At 40.5% G+C, this 15,349-nt stretch overlaps 1 protein-coding gene and 1 pseudogene across 1 annotated transcript; both read right to left on the bottom strand.

The window, feature by feature from the left end:
- Nucleotides 1–6,742: 6,742 nt before the first annotated feature.
- LOC132592905 (olfactory receptor 13H1-like) lies at nucleotides 6,743–7,598 on the bottom strand (annotated as a pseudogene).
- A 3,989-nt stretch (nucleotides 7,599–11,587) lies between these two features.
- On the bottom strand, nucleotides 11,588–14,754 carry LOC132592906 (olfactory receptor 13H1-like). The gene is made up of 3 exons (XM_060281130.2): nucleotides 13,834–14,754; nucleotides 12,849–12,920; nucleotides 11,588–11,647 (listed from the first exon to the last, which is right to left on the bottom strand). Exons 1-3 carry the CDS (start codon nucleotides 14,752–14,754, stop codon nucleotides 11,588–11,590), a joined length of 1,053 nt encoding a protein of 350 aa, XP_060137113.2.
- Between the last annotated feature and the right edge of the window lie 595 nt (nucleotides 14,755–15,349).

The following is a 15,349-nucleotide window of genomic DNA, read 5'->3' on the forward strand; positions in this document are numbered from 1 at the left end:
CTCACTCCGTTGCAGGGATTTGAACCACCAACCTTCCAATCAGCAAGCCCTGGGCTCTGTGGTTTAGACCACAGTGCCACCTGTGTCCCGGGTTCAAAAATGTTTTTACACACAAATCTGTTTCTTGTAAAGTTAGCAGTGATGTAATTTATTCTCGTCTGTTTTGTAACTATACTATCAGTGGTGATTGTAGTACATTATTTGCCCTGGATTCCCTGTTATTGTTTCTGCATCTGTTCCAATAGTCACTCGAAATATAAAGCTACACTAAGTCAAGAATATACCTTCCTGGAGGAAAAGCGTAATGCTGTATCTGTCTGGCTCTCTATCTGTGATCTTTCTTGTGCATGTGTGTGAATAGGTTGCACACACACACATTGGCAAGCACTTTCAAATTTTAATCAAGTCTCATTCTGTCCATCAAGGATGAAACAGGTGTATGGAAAACCATGTGGTGCCCTCGTGCCCTCAGGAACTAAGCAGTTTGACCAGCTATAGGAGCTTAAAATGAATAATTGGTACTTTTGGTCAGTGTATGATATGCCTTGCATCTTTCATCATCTGTAATAAATTGCACAACAAATACACACACACACACATATATATACATACACACACACACACACACACAGTGTGTGTGTGTGTGTGTGTGTGTGTGTGTGTGTGTGTGTGTAAAATATGAAATTTGATTATTATTTTTAGGGCTATAAAGCCCATTACACTCCATAGAGTGTAGGTTGCGGAAGAGCTCAAAAGAAATTTGGCAGAGGGTGGGCTGTAGTTAGGCTTAGCCATTGAGGCATGTCACAGTTTTGATTGACAGGAGCCACTTATTTAAACTCAGGCACTTTCATTTTCAGCTCACTCTTGGCAAGCTTTCGAATCTCCCGCCCGCCCGCGCTTTTTATATAGGCTTTAGCCTGACATTGCTTTGCCTTTTCAGGGGTCGCCTGTATTCAGGGGCCCAGTAGGAATTTTGCCACTTGGCTGATTGGCTGTTGCCATTTGGTTTTTGGCTACTGCTTAGCAAATTGTCATAACTTGTTAGGTTGGCCATTAGGCTTTGGTTAATAAATTGGTTATAGGAGGGGCATGGCATGAATTTGCCTACCCCCCTATCTTGCTCCTCACAGAAGTATTCCGTTAAAGGAATCCTGGGGCTCAGGGACTCTAGTCCATTCATCCTGCCATAGGCAAGGATGGTGCGGCCATTACAGAGCCAAGCCTTGGGGAACATTCCTGGGTCAAGAGGAGAGTGCCTGTGAACAGTACCTCCACTACCATGGGGTGTTTACTTCACTTACCTACCCATAGGTAAGTCGGAGCTGGTCCTGACCCAAAAGGGGGTCAGATGGAATTGGTGCTGCCCAAACCAGGCAGATGGAATTGGTCCTGACCCAACAAGGGTCAGTTGGAATTGGTCCTGACCCAACAAGGGTCAGTTGGAATTGGTCCTACCCAAACCAGGCAGATGGAATTGGTCCTGACCCAACAAGGGTCAGATGGAAATGGTCCTGTCCCTTAGAGTGGACAGATGGATTAACCAAAGCCTAAGCCAACACTCAGAATTAATTGTATTTAAATAAAGTTGTGGCCAAAATAATGCCAAAAACCCAAACCTAAAATATCGTGTGAGTTGTGAGTTATTTACAGGATTTATGGGAGCTTCGTCACGCAATTAATTTCTTAGCTCAGTTGTTGAATCATTCTGCCACATTCTCTTTTTGTGTAGAAATTGGAGTTCTTGGTGAAGTCCAGAAATACACAGTAAATTGCAAGAACTCGGGCCAGGAGGAAGATGAATTTCAAGTAAGTCTTCAAAAGGTTTTATTTATGTAAGGATGGGATGAATTCAAATAGGAATCAATTCCATACTTGGTATACCAGGACCATTAAAACATTGCTGATGAAGAATTAGTGAAACAGGGCCTTGTCTTGGGGTTTTTTCACTGGAATTAATTTTTATTTGCCTCACTATCATACTGGAATTGATTCCTATTTGAATTCATCCTATCATTACATAAATAAAACCTTTTGAAGACTTACTTGACATTCTCTTTTAGGTCATGATTTCCCCTCATTCCCAAAAAGAATATTTTAGTACTCTGCTTTTGTGTTCCCTTTGGGCACATTCCCAGATGTCTCATTACTTTCTGAAGTTACTCCACAACAAAAACTGAAGTGAATAACTTTGCAAAAATTAACTTGAGGGTAAAAGAACCACTTAATGTAAGTCAATGAAAAATGTCATGTTGATTTTAGAGAACTCCTGCAATGGTATCGATCAAATGAGTTTAAACCACATCCTTCCCAGTATTATTACTTAGTATATTTATACATCATAATCATTTAATACATTGATTTAGTACTTTTGTATTCCAGCTTTCTTCCACCATTGACCTCTGTGGAGTCTCAAGGTGAACTTCCATTCAGGTAGTTCTAGGTCTGCTTAGCATTAGCAAGGTAGCATTATCATTATCCGCCACAGTCACATAATGGTCATAGCAGGTGAAGGGAGGGTCACAAGAATGAAGACAGGAGACTGGTATTGGATTGAATCAGGTCACAACTTTATTGATTACATGAAAGAGTAGGTTTGGCTAAGGCACTGGGCATGTATCCAGACTCAGGCAACCCACCTGCTACCTGATAGGAACCTGGTGGGGTTGAACGTGTGCTGGGGAGTCACCCACAACATGGATTGGATGCCACGACCCTGCACAGGCTGCCATTTATAGTGGTGCATTGGCCCATTGGTTCCCCAGTGGGCTCCCTCCTGGACTCCTCTAATGAGTAACCCTGTGACTAAGGATTCAGCCCAATGCCTTATCTGCTACCTGAGCCAGTACCAGCAGGGGATGGCTCACCACCAAACCACTCAGACTTGCAACAAACCCCTTAGCCCCCAGATATGTCCTGCAACCAGTGTTCATTGCCCACATCTGTGAGGCGCACACCGTCTGATCGGAACAGCCTCTGAAGTGAATATTATACTCAAGTGTTGGATCACTCCATCCCCGCAGCATGCCAGATAATGCTGGATGGCCTTGTTCTTCTTCCCTTCACAGGCATCAAGATCTGACCAGGTGAGGGCATGCCTGGATGCTTACTACACAGAGAATTGAGGTCACCAGTCACCAGTGTGAGGTTGATACCTTTCCTGGCAACCAGGTTGTTCTCGCGCAGTTGTGTAATGAGGGCATCCAGAGGACTGTTGGCAGTGATGTTGTCATCCAACCACAGCATCAGAGTGTCCCATCACATTCCTCTGTACCCCATCCATGTAACACATGCCCATTTGTTCAGACCAAGGAGGCAACCCCATGGAGAGTTAACAGCATGAACACCCAGTGAACAATGTTGTGGCCACAGATCAATATCTATTGCCCTGGATAGACCTGTGAACTCCCACCCCAATCTAGTTCTGAATATGTTTGGGGGGCAGGGTTATTGTCTAATAAGGGTTTTAAAGCCCTGAACAGCCTGCTGCTGCCCTTGCATATCAAGACCTCAGAACTTGGCTGAATCTAATATATATTCTATATATTAGAGCCTGGTATGTGCAAGGCAACATACAGGGCAACATACAAATCCATTGTGTTGTTTCTGCATTTGCATGGAGATGAACTGTTTGTTTCTGCATATGCAAGGCCATGAGTGAACACCAATGATCTATTTCTATTTCTGTGATGCTACAAGTAGGCATGGACAAAACAATCTCAAAGCCGCATATTCATCAAAACTACAAACTCCTCCCTCCTTAAATCACTACAATGCTCATATCATACTACACAATACCCTCCAAGTGTCCCGATTTTCCAGGGACAGTCCCTGAATTATGAAATCCCTCCCAGCTTCTGATTTCATCCTGGAATGTCCCTATTTTCTCTGCCACTGCTGCCACTCCTGAGCTCAGGGAGGAGGCACAGTGCTGCCGGTCTTCTTCCTTGGGCACCTGGAGAGTGGGTGAGGAAAAGGAGAGGCTGCTGCCATTGGGGCCAGGCTTCAATTATGCACCAGCTCTGTGGTGGAGGCAGAGGGCAGGGCCATCCTGGGTGGGAAGAAAGGTGGAGCAGATTGCAAGAGTCTAGATTTTTCTTAATTAATAAATGCTTTGTGTGTCTGTGTCTAATCTTACCCCTTCCCAAAATTTATTTCTTGATGTGTTTTTTTATTTTTGTAAATCTACAAAATCTACCAAAAAAATAAAAGTAAATAAAATTAAATAAAATTAAGGGGTTTCTCAGGATGGTGGATGGTTTGTGTGTTGTGCCCCATTAGTGTAGTCATGGTCACACTCACCCTTCTGATATGCTCAGGGGAGAGGACAAAAATGGTAGGTCAAGGAAGGTCAGTTTGTGGAGGGAAACTGAGAAATATCCTTACTTTTATCTGAGGGATGTTGGAAGGTGGCATGCAATATTTTACCATAGATTCTACAACCCTTAACCACATCAACTACTGCCATCTCAAGCAGGCACACAATCAGTGGGGGTAGATCTCCAGTCTAGAAAAACGGAATACTGCATCAAAAAATAAATTAAAAAAATCAAAAATCAAAAATCAGTTTTTGTGGTAAAATATATTTCTAAAGTCATGGTCTTCTCAATAAACTATAGGGCCCACAGATGGTATATGGATAACCAGTCGATCAAACAAGTTAAAATCTTTAAATATATTGACCTTGTTTTTTTCAGTCAACAGGGCAGCACACCTGAAATACAGAGAGGAAAAGTGTCTCCAAGTGCTAAAATTATGACACTCTTTTTCCACACAAAAGGTGGCAATCGTATATACCTTCAGCACTTGAAATGTTTAAAGCTAACCCCTAGCACAGTTTTTATATGGAGCTCAGATTTGGACAGGTGCTCACCTTGGGCCCACAGAAGCTGTTCAGTCCAAGTTTCTAAGACAAATTTTATTTGTGTTCCAAACGTATCACTGCACTTGGAGGCGAATCTGGATTACAGATTTGGTCTATATAGGACATTTAATCAGGCCCGTCCTAGCCATAGAGGCTAGTGGCACGGAGAACCATGGCACCGGGTGCTGGAGGGTGCTGGAAGGGTGCCAAGTGAGCGCAGGGTTCCGGCGATCTGGCCAGGACTGCGCTCCACGAGCTGAGAGGCTGTGCTGCATCTCTCTCCTTCTCCGAGGACTCCGCGCTGCGCCTCCTTCTCATTTCCCCAGCGCTGGGTTCCGCTCAGTTGAACTTCGCCACCAGCATGCACACAGCGCCCAAGCAGCTCTTGCTGGTCCCGCTGTGCGCGCGCTGGTGGCGAAGCTTGACTGAGCGGAACCCAGCGCTGGGGAAACGAGGTGGCGCAGCGCAGAGTCCTCGGAGGTGGCCTCCCGCTGCTGCCGCGGTCCACTTGGAACTCCCGGGCCCTTGGCTCTGGAGGGGGGCACTGGAGGGACCTTAGCGCCAGGACGCTGGATGGGCTTAAGACGGCCCTGCATTTAATTAATTATGGTATGAATTTATCCCCCACTGGTCTACTACCGCTAGTATTGCAAGATCATCACAAGAGTGCCTGAACTAAAATTGTTATCCAAGAGCTTTATTCCTTTGGTTTATCACCACAATAGGTATTAACACTGGGCTTCAGCGAAGCAAATAATTTAGTTAGATAGCTCCTATATGACATTGAATGACAGAATAATTTGGCCACCATAAGGAAATTTTGTCCATGGTATGTTTATTTTCCACCTAGACTTCTTGATGCATTGGCACCCTACTTGCAAAATTTAACAGTTCCAAAACACAGATGTGCTTTCACTTATGCAAGATTGAACATACTGCCTTCAGATGTACTTGAGGGTCGATTTCAAAAAAATCCACTTGAAAAATGCTGATATTCATGTGGAGATGGCAGTATTAAGTCAGTGGCTCATGCACTGCTAGGTTGTACTCTTTATAAAGATTTGAGGAGTGGGGTTGTTATGCCACTACTGCTATCTATATGAGGTCACTCAACCATTGCTATTGTGTCTTTTCTTCTGGCAGATCAAGATAACCAGGTGACAGCAAAAACTGCAAAAAAAATTAGCCAGGGCAATTAGAATAAGATCTAAGTTCTGATATTTGTATTGATGTAAGCATTCAGAATGTATTTTGTATAGCTGACAATTTATATCTATTTCCATTATATTTTATCTTATTTTTATGGCTAGCGGCTAATCCAAATAAAGTTCCTATCTATATTTCTGAAGAGGGGATTAAATATGGTAACCGTTAATTTCACATATAACTATCATTGCTTCAATATATAAATATATATAGTGTTTTTATTATGACCATTTCTCTAGCCCATTAAATACAATACCTTTAAGCCATGTACAGCAAAATAAAACGCAGAGAAACATATGTTATAAAAATATACTATAACATCATCAATGCAAAGTATTGAAGTGACTGAATATTCAGGGGTTCTAATAACCAGTTCATACATTTAACAGGTTTAACTGGCACTTTACCACCTCCAGCTGCAGAGGTGGTGGAATTTTTGCATGTTTAAGAGTTGCCTCACCCCCAAATGACAATGTTAATGAAAATCAAGATGAACTCTTCATTTCTCCTGAAAAAAGCTAGTTTTCTAGATTTAGAGACTAATTTAAAGAACCATTTTTTAATTTCTAGACTGGAAATTAATGTGGGTGGTTAAATCAGTCCACTTCCCTTATGTATTACAAATAAAATGTCTACAAACAAAAAGGTTATTTAAAAAGTGTAATTAGTTACCTATAAGCTTTTTGTAAACAGAAGCCTCTTCAATGCTCCCAACACGTCCTGGTTTCTGAGTGTATAAATTAAAGGATTGATCATGGGCGTCAGCACTCCATAAAATGCAGAAATAATTTTGTCAACGTCACGCGTGTTCTTATTTTGAGGGAGGAGGTATGTAAATATGCATGTGCCATAGAACATGCAAACCACAGCCAGGTGGGACCCACAGGTGGAAAATGCCTTCATCCTGCCTCCTGATTTCATCCTCAGGATGGCTGCAAGGATACGCATGTAGGAAAAAAGGATGAAGCCAAGGGGCAGAACCAGCGTTAAAGTGCTAGTGAAGTATATGCTTAGTTGGCTCATAGAGGTATCTGTACAAATGAGTTTGAAAACAGCTTTAAATTCACATGATAAATGGTCCACCTCATTGTTTCCACAGAATCTAGCTGGCTTTGCAAGGCAGGGGACTACTGTTAACATAAAGGCGCTAAACCCAAGTCGCAGAAGCCAAGACGGTGCAAACTGTATTGTTCATTATGAGCATGTAGCGGAGTGGGTTGGAGATGGCAATGAATCGGTCGTAAGCCATGACAGCAAGAAGGAAGCATTCGGTTGAGCCAAAGAAAAGGCCAGTGTAGAGTTGGGTGAGGCATAAAGGAAAAGACATGACGGGTCTGTCCTCCAGGCAGTTGGCTATAGATTGTGGGACTCCAGATGATGACATGCACAGATCAAGGATGGACAAATTGCACAGGAAAAAATACATGGGGTTGTGGAGCCGGGGATCAGCTATAACCACCACCACAATGAGTCCATTTCCAACAACTGTAATCGAATATGCAATTATCATGAACACCATTAAACCCATCCTTGACTTGGGGCGGCCCGACCATCCAATAAGTACAAATTCAGTCACTGCGGTCTCATTTTCTCCTACTTCCTGCATAAAGGCTGATAAGATGGGGACGGGGAGAGATAAATAATGACGTTTAAATATTTTTAAAATAGATTAGAACACAATTAAACAAACTTATTTGTTATTTACTGGGCATATCTATTTTTCAGATGCCTAGTTTATTTAACAGAAGATGAAGCAATAAAGCATCAGGCTGTGAGATTAAATGTGACCATATAGAAAAATTTATGAGCCTAGAAAACATCTAAATCTCAGATAAGTGTATTAATGTGGGCTGACACAAAATGCCTGAGTTCCCAGGGAACATTTATAATGTTATTCTGTGTCTAGAATTGTTATGGTTGAGTTAATTATTTCATTCATTTATTTATTTACCATCATTTCTAAGCAACTTAATTTTGTTTAATCCCTAAGTGTTGAAAAGGATAACATAAAAACAGTAAAACAGAGTGATAAAAACGTATAAAAATAGCAAAAATATAAAACCACTGATGTATTTATATATTACTTTTTTATTTCATTGAGGGAAATGAAGGCAGTGCCTTTTCCAATGGAATTTTCCATTAATTTCTATTATTTTGCATCTTTAGACACAGAGTAATCCCTCAACATAATACTATAAATATGACTATGGTCCATAACTTTCAAGGGCCAGAATTCTCCCTAATAGCGAATTCAGGTAGATGAGTGCCTATCAGTTTGGAAACTAAACAATGTCATTTACAAATTAAGGAGTAGATTACTAGACTCTTGGCATGAAGAAACATAGAAGAGTATGAATAAAAATAAAATTCATGTTTAATTACTCCCCCCCCCCAAAAAAAAATCCCACTTGTATCAAATAATAAAGAAAAGTAAGGAAAGATAAATAAATATGTTTCCTCCTTTTCACAACCCCTTCTATGGCAGGGCTGGGGGACCTCAGATCCAGGAGCTGATTGCAACCCTCTGGCTCATAGCCTTTTTTCTCTTTCTCTCCCCCCCCCCCCAAAAAAAAATATTTATTGATTTTATAAAACTAATATACAGTATATATTATATATATATATATATAACACAAAAATACAAAAAATCACATAAAACACAAAAATACAAAAAAGAGAGAGAAAAAAAGTTTTTTCTCTTTCAAGGCTACAACACCTTCCAAGTTGCAACACTCAGTAACCCTGTTTCGAACCCTTAAGTATATTTGCATGGCTGAAATATGCATTTGAAGTCTGATAATGTTTCTTGCTTGCCTAGACAGAGAGGAGTGTGTGTGGTACGTGCATGCTTGCTCGCTCGTAGGAACTAGTCTACGGACATATCCCACCCCCGACACAGCAAGTGTCTGCACACTCAAAAGAGTTAGCCACCAAACTCATCTAGCCCAACCTGTTGTGACCTCAGTTGCTTCTTTTCAGTTCTGAACTCTTTGCCCCAACCTTGGACTCTGCAAGACTGAACTATTCTTTCTAGGCTACCTACTCTCACCTTTCCTGTCACCTAGAGTGTAAAGGCTTCTGTGACTCATTGCCTATTGCTGAACCTGTACCTCTACTTTGCCTCAGTAAACCTCTCTTCCTTATACTCAAGTAAGAGACTCTGACCACTGAACTTTCCTACAGTAAATTATCATATCCTCCATTTCTCTGATTAAAATAGGGTTGTCCTGGTGAATACGAATAAGAATAAGAATTCTACTCTGCACATCTGACTGTGTTGCCCAAGCCACTCTGGACAACTTCCAGTATATATACAAACATAATGAAACTGCTAGGTCCTGCCAACCTAGCAGTTCAAAAGCACATCAAAGTGCAAGTAGATAAATAGGAACCGCTACACACAGCGGGAAGGTAAACGGCGTTTCCATGTGCTGCTCTGGTTTGCCAGAAGTGGCTTTGTCATGCTGGCCACATGACCTGGAAGCTATACGCCGGCTCCCTCGGCCAATAATGCGAGATGAGCGCGCAACCCCAGAGTCGGTCAAGACTGGACCTAATGGTCAGGAGTTCCTTTATCTTTACCTTTAATAAAACTTTAAGCATAAAAAAACCTTCTCAACACAAGGCTGCCTTCAGATTTCTCCTAAGGTTTGTACAGCTACTTATCACATTGGCTCGTAGGGTCCCATAACTCTATGCCCTCCAACATTTCTCCAATGAAAATAGGGATGCCCTAAGGAAAAGTGGGACATTCTGGGACCAAATAAAAAACTAGGATGCCTTCTGTAAATTCAGGACTGGCCTTGGGAAACAGAGATTTGGAGGGTCTGATTATTATTATTATTATTATTATTATTATTATTATTATTATTATTTCATGGGTGGCAATTTAGAGGGTAAACGGACACATGTTTCCTTTCCACAATGTAAACTTTTAAGGGAATTTTATGATGCAAATATATGTCTTGCGAAGCAGAACAAGAAAATAACATAGTGAACATTTCATCCACAACATTTTCATTTCTCCCTTCCCCATACAGTCAGAAAAACAGAAATGAGCAAACCTTGCATAGCCATTTCTATTAATTTTAACCAGTCTTTTAGTACTTTGAGTGTGACTGCCAGTGGATGCAGCCCCTAGTAGCCCCTTGTAAGAAAATCACACAGCCTATGGACACATCAATAATTTTATTATAATACTAATGACTAGCTACTGTTGTTTCTAGGAGAGTGAGGGAGAGAATAGTATTTTGCACATTATATATGGAACAAAATTGATATAAATGCATAAAACATGTATTATGATATATCATTATTATAAAGAATAAAATGTGTAAGACAATTCATTACTTACCTTCTTAAAACCCCTTGAAAACAAAAGCCATTACATTACCTTTTAATGCACTAATAGTTCAAGCACTCTTAGAAGAATTAGCACTGGAGAATCAGGATTATTATTATTTTTTAAGGGCCAAGCAAACCACACAGATGGCGCCTGAGTAAATTAATAGAGATGTAACTAATTTTCAATGGGAGTTTTTATATAGGAAACAATGGGCTAGATTTTATTTTAGTGCTCTGCTTTTTTGTGTTCCCATTGGGTGCATTCCCAAATGTCTCATTACTTTCTGAAGTTACTCCACAACTAAAACTTATGACCACAGTGAAGAACATTGCAAAAACTAACTTGAAGGTAGAATACCGGTAACTGCTAAATATCAAAATAGAAAAATTCCTTCAGTAGCACCTTAAAGACCAACTAAGTTTTTATTTTTGGTATAAAATATAAATTTTAATACCAAAATAAAAACTTAGTTGGTCTTTAAGGTGCTACTGAAGGAATTTTTCTATTTTGCTTCTACTCAGACCAACACGGCTACCTACCTGTGCTAAATATCAGTCAATGTGAAATGCCATGTTGATTTCATATAATTCCTCCAGCAGAATTTATGTAGCATCCTTGCCAGTATTATTATTTAGTATATTTATACATCAACATTATTTAGCACTTTTGTGTCCCAGCTTTCTTCAACCATTGATCTTTATGGAGTTTCAAGGCTGACTTCCATTTGGGCAGTGATCAGTCCTAGGCCTGTTTAACATTAGCAATTTGGCGTTATCATTTATTCCCAGACCATGCCATAACATTGGAGATGTGGAGCTATCACCAATGATCCATGACCAAAAAAGTCACAACTCTGTTGCCATCTACCAACTTGTTTAAAGAGGGGTGAGGCTGCTTCAGATTTATCTGTAGTTTTAAGACATAGAGACTGTCTTGAAGTTCTTGGCAAAAGCACCTTTCGAAGAAGCCTCCCCCTCCCTTTCTGAAATATTCTTTCTGAGGCTCTTCCCCATATCTCCTTCAATGTCAGATGTCCAGCAGGTGGGCACAGAACATAGGCCTCCTTTGGTATCCAAAATCTGGAACAAGTCCCCATTGATGTTTTCAGTTAGATGGCTATAGTTATACAATAGATGGGCCCATTTAAATGTCACAGAGTTGTGATCACAATTTCACAATCTCAAATATTCGCCTTTAAGATCGATAGGAGACAAATCAACTGAGACAGTAAGCTGGGATAGAGGGATACGGGAATTACATCAAAGGCCCAGGATCTGTAGTCTTGTAACAGTTTGCTTTAAGAAGAAGAAGAGTTTGATATTCTGCTTTATCACTACCTTAAGCAGTCTCAAAGTGGCTAACAATCTCTTTTCCCTTCCTACCCCACAACAAACACTCTGTGAGGTGAGTGGGGCTGAGAGACTTCAGAGAAGTGTGACTAGCCCAAGGTCACCCAGCAGCTGCATGTGGAGGAGCAGAGACACGAAGCCGGTTCCCCAGATTACGAGTCTACTGCTCTTAACCGCTACACCACACTGTCTCTTAAGTTCTTTTAAGAGGAACTGCAGGAGGAATTGTATAAACTTTGTTCCATGTAACAATATGTCCCTGAAAAATAGGGACACTTGGAAAGTATGCAATCTTATATTATGGTCTCCACATTTCTGCAGTACTGCAATTTGCATTAAAAACAAACCTATCCTCATTAAAATACATCACATTACTTCACATTTCTCCTAAGATACACATTTTGTGTGCAGTTTTGATTAATACTGCAAACAATTTGTCTGAGGTGTAATGCATTTTTGTGTGTTGTTTTCATGAACACAGGCGTTTTTAGTCACACTTTCACCTAATTCTGCCAGTCCTAGATGGGGGTAACATTCCCTCTGAAGATAGAAGTTCACAGATTGGGTGTGCTCCTGGACTCAGCCCTGAGCCTAAATGCCCAGTCTCTGCAGTGGCCAGGAGTGCTTTTGGACAGCTTTTGGAAGTAATAAAACATGAGAACGTGAGATTAAATGTGACCATATAGAAAAAAATTCTGAGCATCCCACCCTGACAAAGCAAGTGTCTGCACACTCAAAAGAGTTTGCCACCTATCTCATCTAGCCCAACCTGTTGCCAGCTTCAACCATTCCTTGATATATCTGATTTGGCTGCAGTGATATATTCCTTAGTTACATCCTGTTTGGATTACTATAATGCACTTGATGTGGGGCTGTCTTTGAAAACGACTTAGAAACTTCATCTGGGTCAAAGATCTGCAGCCAGAATGTTGACTGGGGCTAGTTATAGGGAGCATGCAAGTCTCTTGCTAAAACAAGAGGGGCTGGCTTCCAGCCTATTTCCTGCACAATTAAAACTGCTAGTTATGATGTATAAATGGTTTAGGTCCAAGCTATCTGAAAGACCTTATTCTAACATACAAACCTGCTTGGGTTTTGAGATCTTCAGGGGACATAAAGAGCTTTTAATGGGGTATGCCAAAACTTTCTGTCCTATCTGCCACAGAGACTGGACTAGGAATCACCCGGGATCAGGGACTGGGCAGTTGAGTCTCTGTCTAATTCCAGAGCCAGGCTGTGCAGGCAGTATAGCTCCTGAATAACCAATTTATTTTATTTTGTGATGATCAATGCATATGCGGCTTAGGACCCTCGTACCTACGGGGCCGCCTCTCCTGGTATGACCCACAGAGGACATTATGGTCCACAAATAATAAAATATTGGAGATCCCGAGTCACAAGGTGGCTAGGCTGGCCTCGACCAGGACCAGGGCCTTCTCAGTACTGGCCCCGACCTGGTGGAACGCTCTGTCCCAGGAGACTAGGGCCCTGTGGGATTTGTCATCTTTTCGTAGGGCCTGCAAGACAGAGCTGTTCTGTTTGGCCTTCAGACTGACGCAGTCTGACCCCACGGTTACCCTCCCCTAAGGTTTTATTTTATAATGGTTTTATCTTATTCGTAGATTTTTAATTTAAAATTGAATTTTAACATTGTATTAATCTGTGTTTTAACTGAATTGTTTCTTTTATATTTGTGTCGATACTATTTGTTGTTAGCCGCCCTGAGCCCAGTCTTGACTGGGAAGGGCGGGGTATAAATAAAAATTATTATTATTAAATTATTATATGCATGGTAGTAGTCTGAAATCTTACATTTTAATTTTTAAATAAACACGTTATGCAGGTGAGCACACATATACATACAAACCATTTATTGAGAATCAGAGTTAAATTCAAACATATTCCTATTTATTTTAAATAAACTACCAAATAAAGTTTTTTTAAAAAATAAAAAAAAAAGATTGGTTTGGGATGTAAATATAACAGTTTATATATAGGAAAACACCAATATATGTTAGTGGACTAAAAGTATCTAATAACATACTTCTGTATTATTATTTTCCACTCACTAGTCTCTTCAATGACCCCATTACTTCCTGATTCCTGAGTGTATAAATCAGAGGATTAAACATGGGGGTGGCTATTGCGTAAAATACAAAAATTATCTTATCACCTAAATAGGATTCTTTACTCTGAGGGGTGAGGTAGGAGGCCATACATGAGCCATAATACATAACCACCACAGCCAAATGAGACCCACATGTAGAAAAAGCCTTCATCCTACCCCCTTCGGAATCTGAGTGCATTCTCATGATGGCGACAAGAATGCGTATATAAGAAAAAACAATGAAAATCAGAGGGAAAACAAGTGTGAAAGTACTTGTAAAAAACATGCCCAATGTATCAGCAGAGGTATCAGTGCAGAGTAACTTAAAGACAGCTTTGAATTCACATACTAAATGGTCCACCTCATTGTTCCCACAGAATCGTGCTGGCTTCGCAAGGCAGGGGACTATTGTAACCATGAAGGCAGTCGTCCATGTCATAGCAGCAAAGGTGATGCAAATATTCCTGTTCATGATGAGCGTATATCGCAGTGGATTGGAAATGGCCACAAAGCGATCATAAGCCATGACAGCCAGCAGCAAACACTCACACGTTCCAAAAAGGAGACCCAGAAGAATTTGAGAATAACACAGCGGAAGGGACATTACAGGTCTATCCACTAAACAGTTGACTATGGACTGTGGGATGCCAGTTGATGAGAAGCAAAGGTCAATGATGGACAAATTACAGAGGAAAAAGTACATAGGGCTGTGCAACCGGGAGTCATTTATGACCACCACAATAATGAGCCCATTTCCAACAAGGATGACGGCATAGGATACAATGAAGAGGACCATCAATCCCATTCTTGCCTTGGGTCGATTTGACCACCCCACAAGGATAAATTCTGTTACTTCCGTCTCATTTTCCCCTACGTCCTGCATGAGTGTCGACCTGAAACAGAAGAAAGGGAGATACATTATCTCTTGATCTCCTTCTTCTTACCTTTTATTTCTTGTCCTGTGAGTTTTTATTATCACATATAGTATTGTGTCTGTATGTAAAGAAGTGATTGTCAATGTTTTATTTTATGGTAAGAGAGCATAAGGGAGATACAGAATAATAATAAAAATGTTCTTTAAAATGTAACCCAGTAATTTTTCCTCAGTCTATTAACCACCATCTCAGAGCAGGGGAGCCTTCAATAATGTTAGAGAAAGCCAACAGATTAATAATTTTAGAAAATTGACAAAGATACAATGCTTCTGTCAGTTTTTAATCAAAGTGGAAAAAATTCATTTCATTACCTTCTATTCACTTTAGGTATATGCGTTGGCACTACAGTATTTTATCAAATGAATATATGTTGATTATTTTTTAAGTATTGGAAATCATTCCAAATAAAACTTTAAAAAACAGATCCATTTTTGAATAGTTCAAGGAATATCAATGCAGTGCCCTCCAGATGATATTTGACTACAGCTCCCATTATCTTTGGGCATTTGACATGCTGTCTATGGATGATGGGGGCTGTAGTCG

Source organism: Zootoca vivipara, chromosome 12 (assembly GCF_965207765.1).
Source record: "Zootoca vivipara chromosome 12, rZooViv2.hap1.1, whole genome shotgun sequence".
Classification (NCBI taxonomy): Eukaryota; Metazoa; Chordata; class Lepidosauria; order Squamata; family Lacertidae; genus Zootoca; species Zootoca vivipara.

What these genes read in the sequence shown, in the direction of transcription:
- LOC132592906 (XM_060281130.2), bottom strand. Translation starts at nt 14,754, where the DNA reads ATGCAGGACGTAGGGGAAAATGAGACGGAAGTAACAGAATTTATCCTT. An exon ending in TGGGGTCATTGAAGAGACTA is followed by an intron (nt 12,921 to 13,833) that starts GTGAGTGGAAAA and finishes TCTCTGTGGCAG; the next exon opens with ATAGGACAGAAAGTTTTGGC. An exon ending in AGATCTCAAAACCCAAGCAG is followed by an intron (nt 11,648 to 12,848) that starts GTTTGTATGTTA and finishes CCTCTATCCCAG; the next exon opens with CTTACTGTCTCAGTTGATTT.